The sequence below is a fragment of the Mytilus californianus genome, unplaced genomic scaffold, assembly GCF_021869535.1.
Source record: "Mytilus californianus isolate M0D057914Y unplaced genomic scaffold, xbMytCali1.0.p SCAF_20, whole genome shotgun sequence".
In the NCBI taxonomy this organism is placed as follows: Eukaryota; Metazoa; Mollusca; class Bivalvia; order Mytilida; family Mytilidae; genus Mytilus; species Mytilus californianus.
In genome coordinates this window covers 2095458-2108436 of record NW_026262669.1, presented here as the reverse complement: position 1 = coordinate 2108436, position 12979 = coordinate 2095458, and the positions used below count along the sequence as shown (strand labels likewise).

The 12979-nt window shown below is 33.5% G+C and overlaps 1 protein-coding gene across 1 annotated transcript in view; it reads left to right on the top strand.

Annotated features, from left to right (window-relative positions):
- Nucleotides 1-5681: 5681 nt before the first annotated feature.
- The window catches only part of LOC127731800 (F-box only protein 31-like), a 38328-nt gene continuing 31030 nt past the window's right edge, over nt 5682-12979 (top strand). The window contains exons 1-3 of the mRNA XM_052240641.1: nt 5682-5776; nt 11074-11281; nt 12813-12869. Coding sequence (XP_052096601.1) covers nt 11128-11281; nt 12813-12869 — 211 coding nt within the window. The 5' untranslated portion in view covers nt 5682-5776; nt 11074-11127. The remainder of the gene's footprint in view (nt 5777-11073; nt 11282-12812; nt 12870-12979) is intronic.

The window sequence follows — 12979 nt, the reverse complement described above, 5'->3', positions numbered from 1 at the left end:
CTATTCTTTATTTTTTGGTCCATTTTTCTATATTCTTTATATTTTTGCACATTATTCTCTGTTCTGTAAACAACCACTCACACCCTCATGAATACGGCTATCAATCGGTATATCGAGAGAAATGATCGTGAAAGAATACCTAACGGTGGTCAAGCATTGCGATCTGATCGTGAAAGATATGGTATCGGATCGTAAATGTAATTAATTGAAATTCTACTTCAAAATCTGTGAAAAATCTGTTGTATTTTCAAAACGCGGAACAAATCCGAACAAAAGATCATGTCTGTCAAAATGATTAAACTTTCTCAATAATACTGTTCAATAAGATAAATAAAATTTGCAGCACTTTATGAGAAAACACAAGAGGCGCAACACAAGTCTATGGGATTCATTAAAAAAAAACACGTTTTGTACCTATAAAGACTACATTCCAATATATAATGATATATTTTAAACTGAATCTTTGGTTAGACAAATAATACAGTACATAAAATAAAAGTTTTTTTCCTCTTAAACCTTTCATTTTGTTTTTAAAAACACTGAATTTTGTTGATTTTTCATTAAAATTGATCGTGAAAGATCGGGCAACGCATTACCTCGATCGTGAAAGACAATGCTTGACCAGACAGAAACAGGACGTTTGAGAGTCGGTTTCGCAAAAAAACTTACGACTAAGATTGGTCGTAAGTATACAGCGACTAATTTCACAAAAAATCTTACGAGAAAAAATGGATGTGAAGTTAGCAGCCGGTTCGTTATTCGATATTCGATATTCAATATCCAACCGACTGCTAGCAGTCGGTTCGATATTCAAATTTAGTTGAAAATCATAAAAAAACATAATATTTGATAACATTAAAAGCATGATTTTAATAGTTGAAAAGAGTGAAAAGATACGTAGGAAATCGTTTTATGACCCCTTCAAGTTGTCTTAAACTCTCGTTGTCCTCAAATATAAACCCTTATCAATGCTTATGTAATTTGCATATTTGTCTTTATTACATTTTTATCAATAAAACGACATCAAAACTGTAATTTTATATCTAATATTTCTTAAAAATAAAACAAAAACCGATCACTAGAAAAAATTTTGAAATATAAATAGAAATATATATGGAAAGCCCCGAAAAAAGAAATACATAGTGAAAACCTATATACCTGAGACCGCTTAAATGAGGGTGAGACCCCCCTGTTCTTTCAATGTCCATTCGACGAATTCATAGACTCTGTATAAATAAAGATTGTATCAAAAGGATTTTCCAGAATAATGTCATCTTCGATATCTACGGAGGGCTTAAATTGTAACTTTTCAGCTAAAAAGTGTCAAAATTTCAGGACAAAGGGCACAGGGCAATGGTGAGAGCCCCCTGATCTCTTAATCTGCCTAATATTAGGCAGACAGTTAGTTAATAGGTAGATACAAACGTAACTAAGAGGAATTAGGGTATACTTCCTGTCTTCTATGTTTACGGAGGGCCCAAAGTGCCAGTTGGATATTCAAAATATATAGCGAAAACCTTCCTTAGACCGCTTAAATGAGGGTGAGACCCCCCTGTTCTTTCAATGTCTATAAAATTCGACGAATTCATAGACTCTGTATAAATAAAGATTGTATCAAAAGGATTTTCCAAAAAAATGTCACCTTCGATATCTACGGAGGGCTTAGATTGTCACTTTTCAGCTAAAAATTGTCAAAATTTCAGGACAAAAAAAGCTCTTTGCACGTTAAGAACCCTTGCAACAACTCTTTGAGGGGTCCGTAGGTGACCTGTTGCAAGGCTTAATTTCTGTTCCTATCCAATATACCCTCATTTCCCGTGGCAGTCTAAATTTCTCCGACCTTAATCCCTTAATCTATTACAGATCCTACCTATTGTATTTATTGTGAACTTGTTCCCGTCCTGAATATGCATGAATTATTTGCCACTGGACGTTAAGCAACCAACAATCAATCAATCCATGTTTACAGAGCGCCTAAAGTGCCAGTTGGATATTCAAATTAATAGTAAAAACCTACCTGAGACCGCTTAAATGAGGGTGAGATCCCCCTGGTCTTTCAATGTCCATAAAATTCAACTTAATCATAGACTCTGTATATGTAAAGGTTGTATTAGAAGGATTTCCCAGAATAATGTCATCTTCGATATCTACGGAGGGCTTAGATTGTCACTTTTCAGCTAAAAATTGTCAAAATTTCAGGACAAAGGGCACAGGGCAATGTTGAGAGCCCCCTGATCACTCAATCTGCCTAATATTAAGCAGACAGTTAGTTAATAGGTAGATACAAACGTGACTAAGAGGAATTTGGGTACACTTCCTGTCTTCTACGTTCACGGACATTGAAAGACCAGGGGGGTCTCATCCTCATTTAAGCGGTCTCAGGTAGGTTTTCACTATATATTTTGAATATCCAACTGGCACTTTGGGCGCTCCGTAAACATGGAAGACAGGAAGTGTACCCTTATTCCTTTTAGTCACGTTTGTATCTACCTATTAACTAAATGTCTGCATAATATTAGAAAGATTGAGAGATTAGGGGGCTCTCACCCATGCCCTGTGCCCTTTGTTTTAAAATTTTGACAATTTTTAGCTGAAAAGTGACAATCTAAGCCCTCCGTAGATATCGAAGATGACATTATTCTGGGAAATCCTTCTAATACAACCTTAACATATACAGAGTCTATGATTAAGTTGAATTTTATGGACATTGAAAGACCAGGGGGGTCTCACCCTCATTTAAGCGGTCTCAGGTAGGTATTCACTATATATTTTGAATATCCAACTGGCACTTTGGGCGCTCCGTAAACATGGAAGACAGGAAGTGTACCCTTATTCCTTTTAGTCACGTTTGTATCTACCTATTAACTAAATGTCTGCATAATATTAGAAAGATTGAGAGATCAGGGGGCTCTCACCCATGCCCTGTGCCCTTTGTTTTAAAATTTTGACAATTTTTAGCTGAAAAGTGACAATCTAAGCCCTCCGTAGATATCGAAGATGACATTATTCTGGGAAATCCTTCTAATACAACCTTAACATATACAGAGTCTATGATTAAGTTGAATTTTATGGACATTGAAAGACCAGGGGGGTCTCACCCTCATTTAAGCGGTCTCAGGTAGGTATTCACTATATATTTTGAATATCCAACTGGCACTTTGGGCGCTCCGTAAACATGGAAGACAGGAAGTGTACCCTTATTCCTTTTAGTCACGTTTGTATCTACCTATTAACTAAATGTCTGCATAATATTAGAAAGATTGAGAGATTAGGGGGCTCTCACCCATGCCCTGTGCCCTTTGTTTTAAAATTTTGACAATTTTTAGCTGAAAAGTGACAATCTAAGCCCTCCGTAGATATCGAAGATGACATTATTCTGGGAAATCCTTCTAATACAACCTTAACATATACAGAGTCTATGATTAAGTTGAATTTTATGGACATTGAAAAACCAGGGGGGTCTCACCCTCATTTAAGCGGTCTCAGGTAGGTATTCACTATATATTTTGAATATCCAACTGGCACTTTGGGCGCTCCGTAAACATGGAAGACAGGAAGTGTACCCTTATTCCTTTTAGTCACGTTTGTATCTACCTATTAACTAAATGTCTGCATAATATTAGAAAGATTGAGAGATCAGGGGGCTCTCACCCATGCCCTGTGCCCTTTGTCTAAAATTTTGACAATTTTTAGCTGAAAAGTGACAATCTAAGCCCTCCGTAGATATCGAAGATGACATTATTCTGGGAAATCCTTCTAATACAACCTTTAGATATACAGAGTCTATGATTAAGTTGAATTTTATGGACATTGAAAGACCAGGGGGGTCTCACCCTCATTTAAGCGGTCTCAGGTAGGTTTTCACTATATATTTCTTTTTTGGGCTTTCCATAAATATTTCTTTTTATATTTCTAAATGTTTCTACAGTTATAGGTTTTTTTTTTTGTTTTTAGAAATAGCATATATAAAAGTACATATTTGAAGTTGTTTTATTGATAAAAATCTATATTACATAAAGACAAATATGGAACTTAGAAAAGGGTTTGGACAACGAGAATTTACGACAGCTTGAAGAGGTCATTAAACGATTTCCTACGTATCTTGTCAGTCCTCTTAACTATGAAAATCGTGCTTTTAATGTTATCAAGTATTTAATTTTTTTTATGATTTTCAACTAAATTTTGAATATCCAACCGACTGCTAGCAGCCGGTTGGATATTGAATATCGAATATCGAATAACGAACCGGCTGCTAACTTCACATACATCGAGAAAAAACACTCGTAAGTCATGAACATTTCAGTATAACTTACGATAAATTTTTGTCGTAAGATGTTTTGTGAAAAGAGCCCCTGGAATTGTTCATGACTTACGATCAATCTTAGTCGTAAGTTTTTTTTTGTGAAACCGATTCCTGAACACCTGAACAAAATTGATAAGACAGTTGCGCTGTTTACATATAATAGTTGTATACCTGTAATCTTTAGAAATATACCAAAGTCGTGGAAAGATGTTCACATATTCTTTGAAAGTTCATCCGAACAAACGAGAAATTCAGAAAAAAAAATATTCGGGTAAACCAGACATATTATAAAGGGTAAAGTATACGTTTCTGGGAGCGCATTAGATTCGCCCGCATTTGGGGATTAATTTCTGTTTATGTTTGCGCACAGCCTTTGCTTACATTTGCGAATAAACCAGAGTAAATAGCATTCTGCTTCATTATGAAAGAATGGCAATTGAATGAATAATTTAATTTAGTTTGTAAAATTACACCAAGACACTCGCATGGAGATTCCTTTGTCAGAAACAAATCGGGGGGGGAGGGGGGTTGTGTACGATGGATTTACTTTCTGTATAGACAGAACACTTAAGTCAGGGGATATTTCATAGAGATGCATCGTAAATAATTGCAAAGGTATTTCACCGGAATCCCATTTTCCTCCAAGTCTTTGGGCCGGGCGTACTACGTATATTTTTGAGAATGTTACGACATGTGAAATTAGTACTTTTAATCCTTTCATTTACTATTTTCTGCATTTTTATCTGTATATTGTTCCAGAACTACTTGCGTGTGCGTAATACCACCGAATTTCAAGTAATATCCTGCTCGAAAATAATAGTTCAATAAATAGTATAATCTACCTTATTTACCTTAGTTTACCTCTAAAAGAATGCGCGCAAATTTAATCAAAAGCTGTGCGCAAACGTAAAGGTTTAATGCGCTAAAATGTTTCACGATCGAAAAATTCAACTTTTTTTCTCGATAAACCGAATGACACCCGTGATGAAGTATTATAGATACTATGAATTCTTGAAAAAGAAACCATGAGCCCATGAATCAACGCTTATCATTGTCTCTACTTCTAACTTGACTCTATAACTCATGGATCTTAACCTTGCGGCTACTATCTTATACTATACGATTGTCTATTATGTATATATAAAGGTACAAACCCTGTGTGTCCGTTGTACCGATGTGTATCATATGTTCATTTATATATATAAAATAGACATCTAGATTGCAACCCATTGGTAGCCGAGAGGTTTCATCGATGTGTTAGTGTCAAGCACACATAACAGATTCCAAGGAGGAGTTCGATTCCCAGTGAAGGTATATGCAATATAGTTGAGATTCCGGAAATATAAATTTTGCATCTGATTTCGTGTATTATTTTGAAATATCAACTTCCTGTACTTTTTTTGTTTTCAATACCAGCGGAGATGAGGGAGGTGTAGAAATACAATTAGCAAGTTTTACTTCTGTCCGATTGTGGTAGACGAAGTTTTTAACATTTCGTTTTTTTTTCTTCAAAATCAATCACTTGCTATTCTGTTCTGTACAGGTATTATCCTCCGTTATATATCGGAGCACTCCCACTTGTGATATATCCCCTAGGAACCAGTAATGACGCACCTAAGGTTGTTTTTGTTTCTGCATTTAATCTACCATTTAAAAGAATTAGAAAAAAGGAATGGAATAAAAGATTGATAACTTGTTATTATATTTCAATTATTGAACAGTTGATATTTGAAACAGTAATAGCAATAAAATCATGTTTGCTAACATTACAAACGGACTGCCAACTAATGATGGGTACCAGTAATGACGCATAGCCTGGGATCCTGGCTCACTGCTTGACAGTAGAGCCAGGCTGATTACGACGACATGGTTTCTTCAATTGGATGTTAGAATGTTGCATCGTGGGATAGCGTCATTTCTTGACACATGGCGGGAAATATTTATATTGTCACGAATTCATTGAAAATTATTTTTCATTTCATATGAAATGCAAATTTCGAAAGATTTAGCATAAATAATTCACACGTTATTGATTAACATCATGAATCAACTGTTAATCAACGATCTGATCGATATATTCCTTGTTTATAGAACATGCACATGCGCAGTAATTCAGTCCTGTTCAGCGCTGATAGTTGGTCACGTGGATTGTATTACGCCTGGCCCTATCGACAAAGTATTAGATTGGGTCAGGATGCCAGGCTATAATGACGCACTGTAAACAAACCAGTAAAAACCACTTGTACGTAACTGATAATCAAAAAATTGCTTCAATCCGGATTCTTTAAAGTTAAAACTGTTCAACAGATTCAATTTTATTAACAACTTTTGAAATTTTCATTCACTTTTATGATCATGATGATTGTAACACCAAATTTTTAATCAATTTAATTGTAACCTATATTTTGATATATAATTGTCCAAAATTTATGAAAGTGATATACATATTCCATTATCATGTATATGAAAATAAAAAGTAATTGCATTCATAAAACAACATTGACAATAATACATTTATCAATGTACATATGCATGTCTTACGGTGTTTATATATCTCAACTTGTACGATTCGCTCGTGTATGTAACAATGTTTTAGATTTTAACGAGAGAAATTTATGTATTACTGAAAAATTATTACACCAGGGTTTTCGATATCACAAACTAGTCAAAACATTTACTAAATTTTATCATCGGTATAAGGACATCATTTGTAAATATAGCTCAACATGCAGACTTCTTATACGTTCAGGTATTTCACATCCAATTTTTTATGGAAATATTCTTTATAAAGCACAAAAATGTCAGTATTCACCTCTGAAACTAACAAAACCTTTAAATAGACTTATTAAGAAGGGATATAGTTACGATACTGTTGTCAGGTCATTAAAGATTGCATATTTTGGCGTTAATATTGATTCACTTATAGGGTCTTTGCATCGGCACTAAACACATTTATTTAAAAACCAGTTGTTGGCATGACACGGGTTATGTATTTCTCATATATGTTATGATGGTATGATACTAAACCCCTAACGGGAAGGATTGTGCCTGATATTCATATGATGAAGACATAATCTTTCAATCAGTTTAATTGAAGTCCGGAGCTGGCATGTCAGTTAACTGCTAGTAGTCTGTTGTTATTTATGTATTATTGTCATTTTGTTTATTTTCTTTGGTTACATCTTCTGACATCAGACTCGGACTTCTCTTGAACTGAATTTTAATGTGCGTATTGTTATGCGTTTACTTTTCTACATTGGCTAGAGGTATAGGGGGAGGGTTGAGATCTCATAAACATGTTTAACCCCGCCGCATTTTTGCGCCTGTCCCAAGTCAGGAGCCTCTAGCCTTTGTTAGTCTTGTATTATTTTTAATTTTAGTTTCTTGTGTACAATTTGGAGTTTAGTATGGCGTTCATTATCACTGAACTAGTATATATATTTGTTTAGGGGCCAGCTGAAGGACGCCTCCGGGTGCGGGAATTTCTCGCTGCATTGAAGACCTGTTGGTGGCCTTCTGCTGTTGTCTGTTCTGTGGTCGGGTTGTTGTCTCTTTGACACATTCCCCATTTCCATTCTCAATTTTATTCATACATTGAATGGAAAAAATTGATAAACCATAGAAAATTATATAAGCGACGATCATTTGTTCTACAGTGATTCCCGCTTAAATGTAAAGCCATGTCACATGACAGTCACGTGATTTGAAAAACACAAAATGGGGAAGTATAGGGTTACATACTTTTCTTGAGCAAAGTGGAGATAGGACTGATAATCTTTCGGGGAAGGGTAGAATTTTTTTTACCTTAATAAAATGGCGGAAATTGCATTGTCTTTAATATTTTAAGCAATAATAACATTTCTGGGCACAGTTTTAGGCATCTTTGTTGTAGTCAGATGACCTTCAACATCATGTTATGAACAGCAAATGTTGATGACGTCACGGCTTTTGTTTAGAAATATAAAACCGTTAACTAAATCGGTGCGTCATTTCTGGTCTGTGTCAAAACAGGTACCAAGACGATAGTTTTAACACTTAACAATATTTAAAAGTGTGATGGGGTGCAAAAATTTAATAGTTTTATATACAGATGAGAACTATGGATTTTAAAACAAGTATTTATAATTATAATGTGCTATTTACATCATTTATAGTTCTACCTATATATAGGTTAGAATTTAGGATTTTAAATATTCTTTTAATGAGACAGAGGGAGATTTATACCATACAGGCATACGTTAAAAAAGTAAAAATTGCTTAGTTCCAATGCTTTTAGATGTTTCGGTCACAGTTTAATTCAACCACATATCCAGTTACAAATTTTTCAACACCAAATTAAACTATTTGCATATATGTTGTAAGTTCATTGATACATTACAATTATTGAATAATACACCTTATCACTATTTAGTCCAATTAAAAAAAAACGTCACTTAGACAACTTCCTGTTTGGGTCATGTGTCGCTAAAAGAAAGGTCATCAGTAACAAGCTGAGGGAGTAAAAAGTTTAGAAAGCGAACATTTTGAAAGTTTGATAAATTATGATCCACTTTTTGTCAAGCCTGCGACTTAATTTTGTCGCAAAAGCGACATAGCAATCCTACATTCCGTCGTTGTTGCTGGCGGAGGCGTCCACAAATATTCACTCTGTGGTTAAAGTTTTTGAAATTTTAATAACTTTCTTAAACTATCCTGGATTTCTACCAAACTTGGACAGACACTTGTTTATGATCATAAGATATATAGTATCCAGAAGTAAATTTAAAAAAAAAAAAATCCTGTTTATCCGTATTTTACTTATAAATGGTCGACTTAGTATTTCTGCCAGTTAACATTACATTCACTCTGTGGTTAAAGGTTTTAAAATTTTAATAACTTTCTTAAACTATCCTGGATTTGTACCACACTTGGACAGAAGCTTGTTTATGATCATAAGCTAGTATCTAGAAGGAAATTTTGTAAAAATTTATTTCCTGTTTTTCCTTATATTACTTATAAATGGACTTAGTTTTTCTTCCAGTTAACATTACATACAGCCTGCAGTTAAAGTTTTTAAAACATTTATTGGATTCATAAACCATCCTGGATTTTTACCAAACTTGGACAGAAGCTTCTTACAATCAAAAGATCATAAGTATCTAGAGGAAAAGTTTGATAACTTTTTCCCCATTTTTGTTGAGCCTGCGACTAACAGCAAAAGTAGGCGAGACACTGGGTTCCGCCGAACCCTTTATACAAATTTTTTAAAACACAAATTAAAATTATGAAACGCTTTATTTTAGGTGTTTACGATGGTTAAAAAATGTCTCTTTGAAAAGTTTTATGCAAAATACATTGTTTAAATAGGGCCCCAGATAGGTTCAACTGGATGAAAAAGTTGTGTTATTTCAGAACTTATCCGGATTGAAATAAATACGATAAGGTGTATCATAGTGTATAGAAAAAAATGAATATCAGATGAACAAATTATAATAGTCTTGGAGTCCATAACAAATTGCACCATTGCAACAGGTGACAGACAGTTGTAGGCTTCAAATAAATGAAATATGTCCACATGAATTAAGGTAGCACAAGTCTGTCAAATTTGGCAACATAATTTTATCTAATAAATGGCAAATAACAATGAATAATAACTTGTATCCTTTTTAAATTTAATTTTTATTGTTATATATTTCACAAACAATTTTGGGACGTTTTGGAATTGTACATTAATTGATTCCAGTCCATTTAGATGTTTGATGGACACTGGTGCACTTTTAGATGGAAGAGGTCTTGTGTTCTGAATAATAAAAAGTAAAATAGCAAAAATACCGAACTCCAAGGAAAATTCAAAATGGAAAGTCCTTTATCAAATGGCAAAATCAAAGGTCAAATACATCAAACGAATGGAAAACAGCGGTCGTATTTCTGACTACATGTAGGTACAGGCATTTCCTTATGTAGAAAATGGTGGATTAAACCTGGTTTTATAGCTTGCTAAACCTCTCACTTGAAAGACAGTCTCATACATGTAGTATCCATTATGTTCACAACAATGTGTGAGCAAAACAAACAGACATGATAGGTAAAATTGTCAAAAATTGGGGTACAGCAGTCAACTTTGTGTTATATTCTTAATCACTATACATGATCAAAAAACAAATAACTATTTCAACAAAGAAAAACAAAATGACACGAATACACTCTATAGACAAAGCACATATGCAAAAATGTAAGACAAGAATACAAAAAATGACCATAGTACAATAACACAATGGTGGGTTGTATAAGTACCCAGACACACCAAAAGTATATTACCAAGAATGGAATAAATAGTAAAGGTTAGAAATATATAGTCAATAAGATATATTTATAGCACTTGAGCTATTTATAGCTAGCATTATTGACTTGCATTAGCATGATTAGCAACAGTGGTACATTGTAAATCCAAACAGTGGTAATAATAAAACCTGCGTTATCTGAATTTATTTTATTTATCTGGATAATTTCATTTTTAAGTTTGATTTTATGTCCGTAATGTTTTCCTTTTATTGTAGCCTATATCTTTTTTTGATGGTTTTTGTTCAATTCCATAATTTCTTCCAATCAGAGTCAAGATCAGTGACATCATGCATGCCGATACCATGGTTAAGCATCCTTAGGTCACAAACCAAAATTATTACTGACTGCATCAGACAGTCAGAAAAAAAATTGTGAATGATTTTGGATAAGCAAGTATTGAAATATATATCTAACTATAATGTGGACTTTGATCTCTATTAATTTTTCAGATTATGAATCTGGACATATGTGACTTAGATGTATAATGACATGTGAAGGTCACTATGACAGTACTTTTGACAAATTTGCCACCAGAATTAATCATCAGAATACTTGAAGATTTACCCAGCAGAGAAATTGGACATTTAAGTCGGACGTGTACACAACTCAGAGCAATATGTAGAACTGATATTGTATGGCAGAAACTTTGTCAACAAGGTATGGATCTAGACCCTTACAATGGCATCATTACTCTTGGTGGACATTCAACCTTTGAATGTCAGTTAGATCTTCTGTGTCACTAGATTGCTGTCTTGTTGATGTATACTCAACTTATCCATTTATTCACATTAAGATTCAGGATCCTCACCGAGATGTGTTCTGGACTCAAGAAAATAAGACTGACTTATCATATCTAAACACATAAATCTAAATCTTCGTCAAGATTCCATGAGATAGATTTTTTTTTCTTCCTCCCCCCGACCCCCCCCCCCCCCCCCCCCCCCATTTTGTTTTAGACCAAAGAATTAAAAGATAATTTAAGGCTTTGATTGTTTTTTTTTCTATTACAATATATATATATATACTAAACAATAAAACAAACAACCAATTTGATTGAAATATCTTTAGTTAAAAATTTAATGTGACAGCAACCCATCAACAGAGGTTAAAACTAAGGAGACATCTAGAAGTCAGTTATGAATCACACCTGACATTTAGTTATAAAAATTACTTAAAGTGTAAGCCAAATAAAAAGTAAGTATTGTCAGGTGCTGTTAATTATGTGTTTTACAGTACTTACTTTTTATTTGTCATAAATAATTTTCCGCTGATTCACATAATTACAATGTCTTGAACTAAGGAAAGCTTTGTTGTAGCTATTGTGTTTGGAGACCTCTTTGTGTCAGTAATTATTCTCTCTATTACTAAGTAGAGAGAATACTGACACAAAGAGTTACCTTAAGTATAAGCATTAAAATTCTTCTGAACGACCAAAGTAGACAGGGCTGTTATGTATACTGTGGAATTATTTATATTCCTGGATACCAATTTTCTTGGACTGATGACAAATTTTATTATTGTAGTTTTATTTAATTTTGTGGATTTGCAGATTTTTGCATATAAAGAAATTTGTTCTTATTTGAACATTCAAATTTAGTGTTTACCAAAAGTCACAGAATCCACAAAAATTAGTTAATGTATTTCACTAATAATATATCCGCAGTAAATATAAATGTTTCTTAAACCAGAAAATGATGGTGGTTTAATTTAGCTGAGGCCGTTATTTTTACATATATAAAAATGATAAAATGCTGAGCAAAAAATGGAAACAACAAAGATTATTTGTAAAAGGATATGACAAGTATAAGTCATAGAGACAGCAAACCAACAGTATAACAAATAATCAAAAGACCTTAATCTGGCAGTATACAGTTTTTATACAACAATAGAGAAATTGTGTTTGTTATACAATATATATGTCAAACATTGCACTGATTATAAACATGTTGTAAATAATTAAACAGAAACTTTAAAAGATCTGCACGGACTGTTGGTTGATATCTCTAGGCACTCTGGCTTCCTTCACCATATAAAACTAGTCGCCATGATGTTGCGAGAGTGTTAAAAGTTGGGTTAAACATGAACAAACAATCATTCAATCAAACAAAGATCTGCAATTAACACCAAATGCTCCAAATAACAAATACTTCACATACAGAAGTAAATAAGTTGATGTTTTTTTTTACAGTATGTGATATAAAAGTGGATGAATGGGAGACAACATATTATAATATTTATACAAAAGGTGAGTTACATAAATTACCAAGCTTTAAAAAATTAAACAAACTGGAAATTTATGAAAAGTTGCAGTTTATACTAAAGAGGCATCAGTAGTTTTACTGATATTCAAATCTC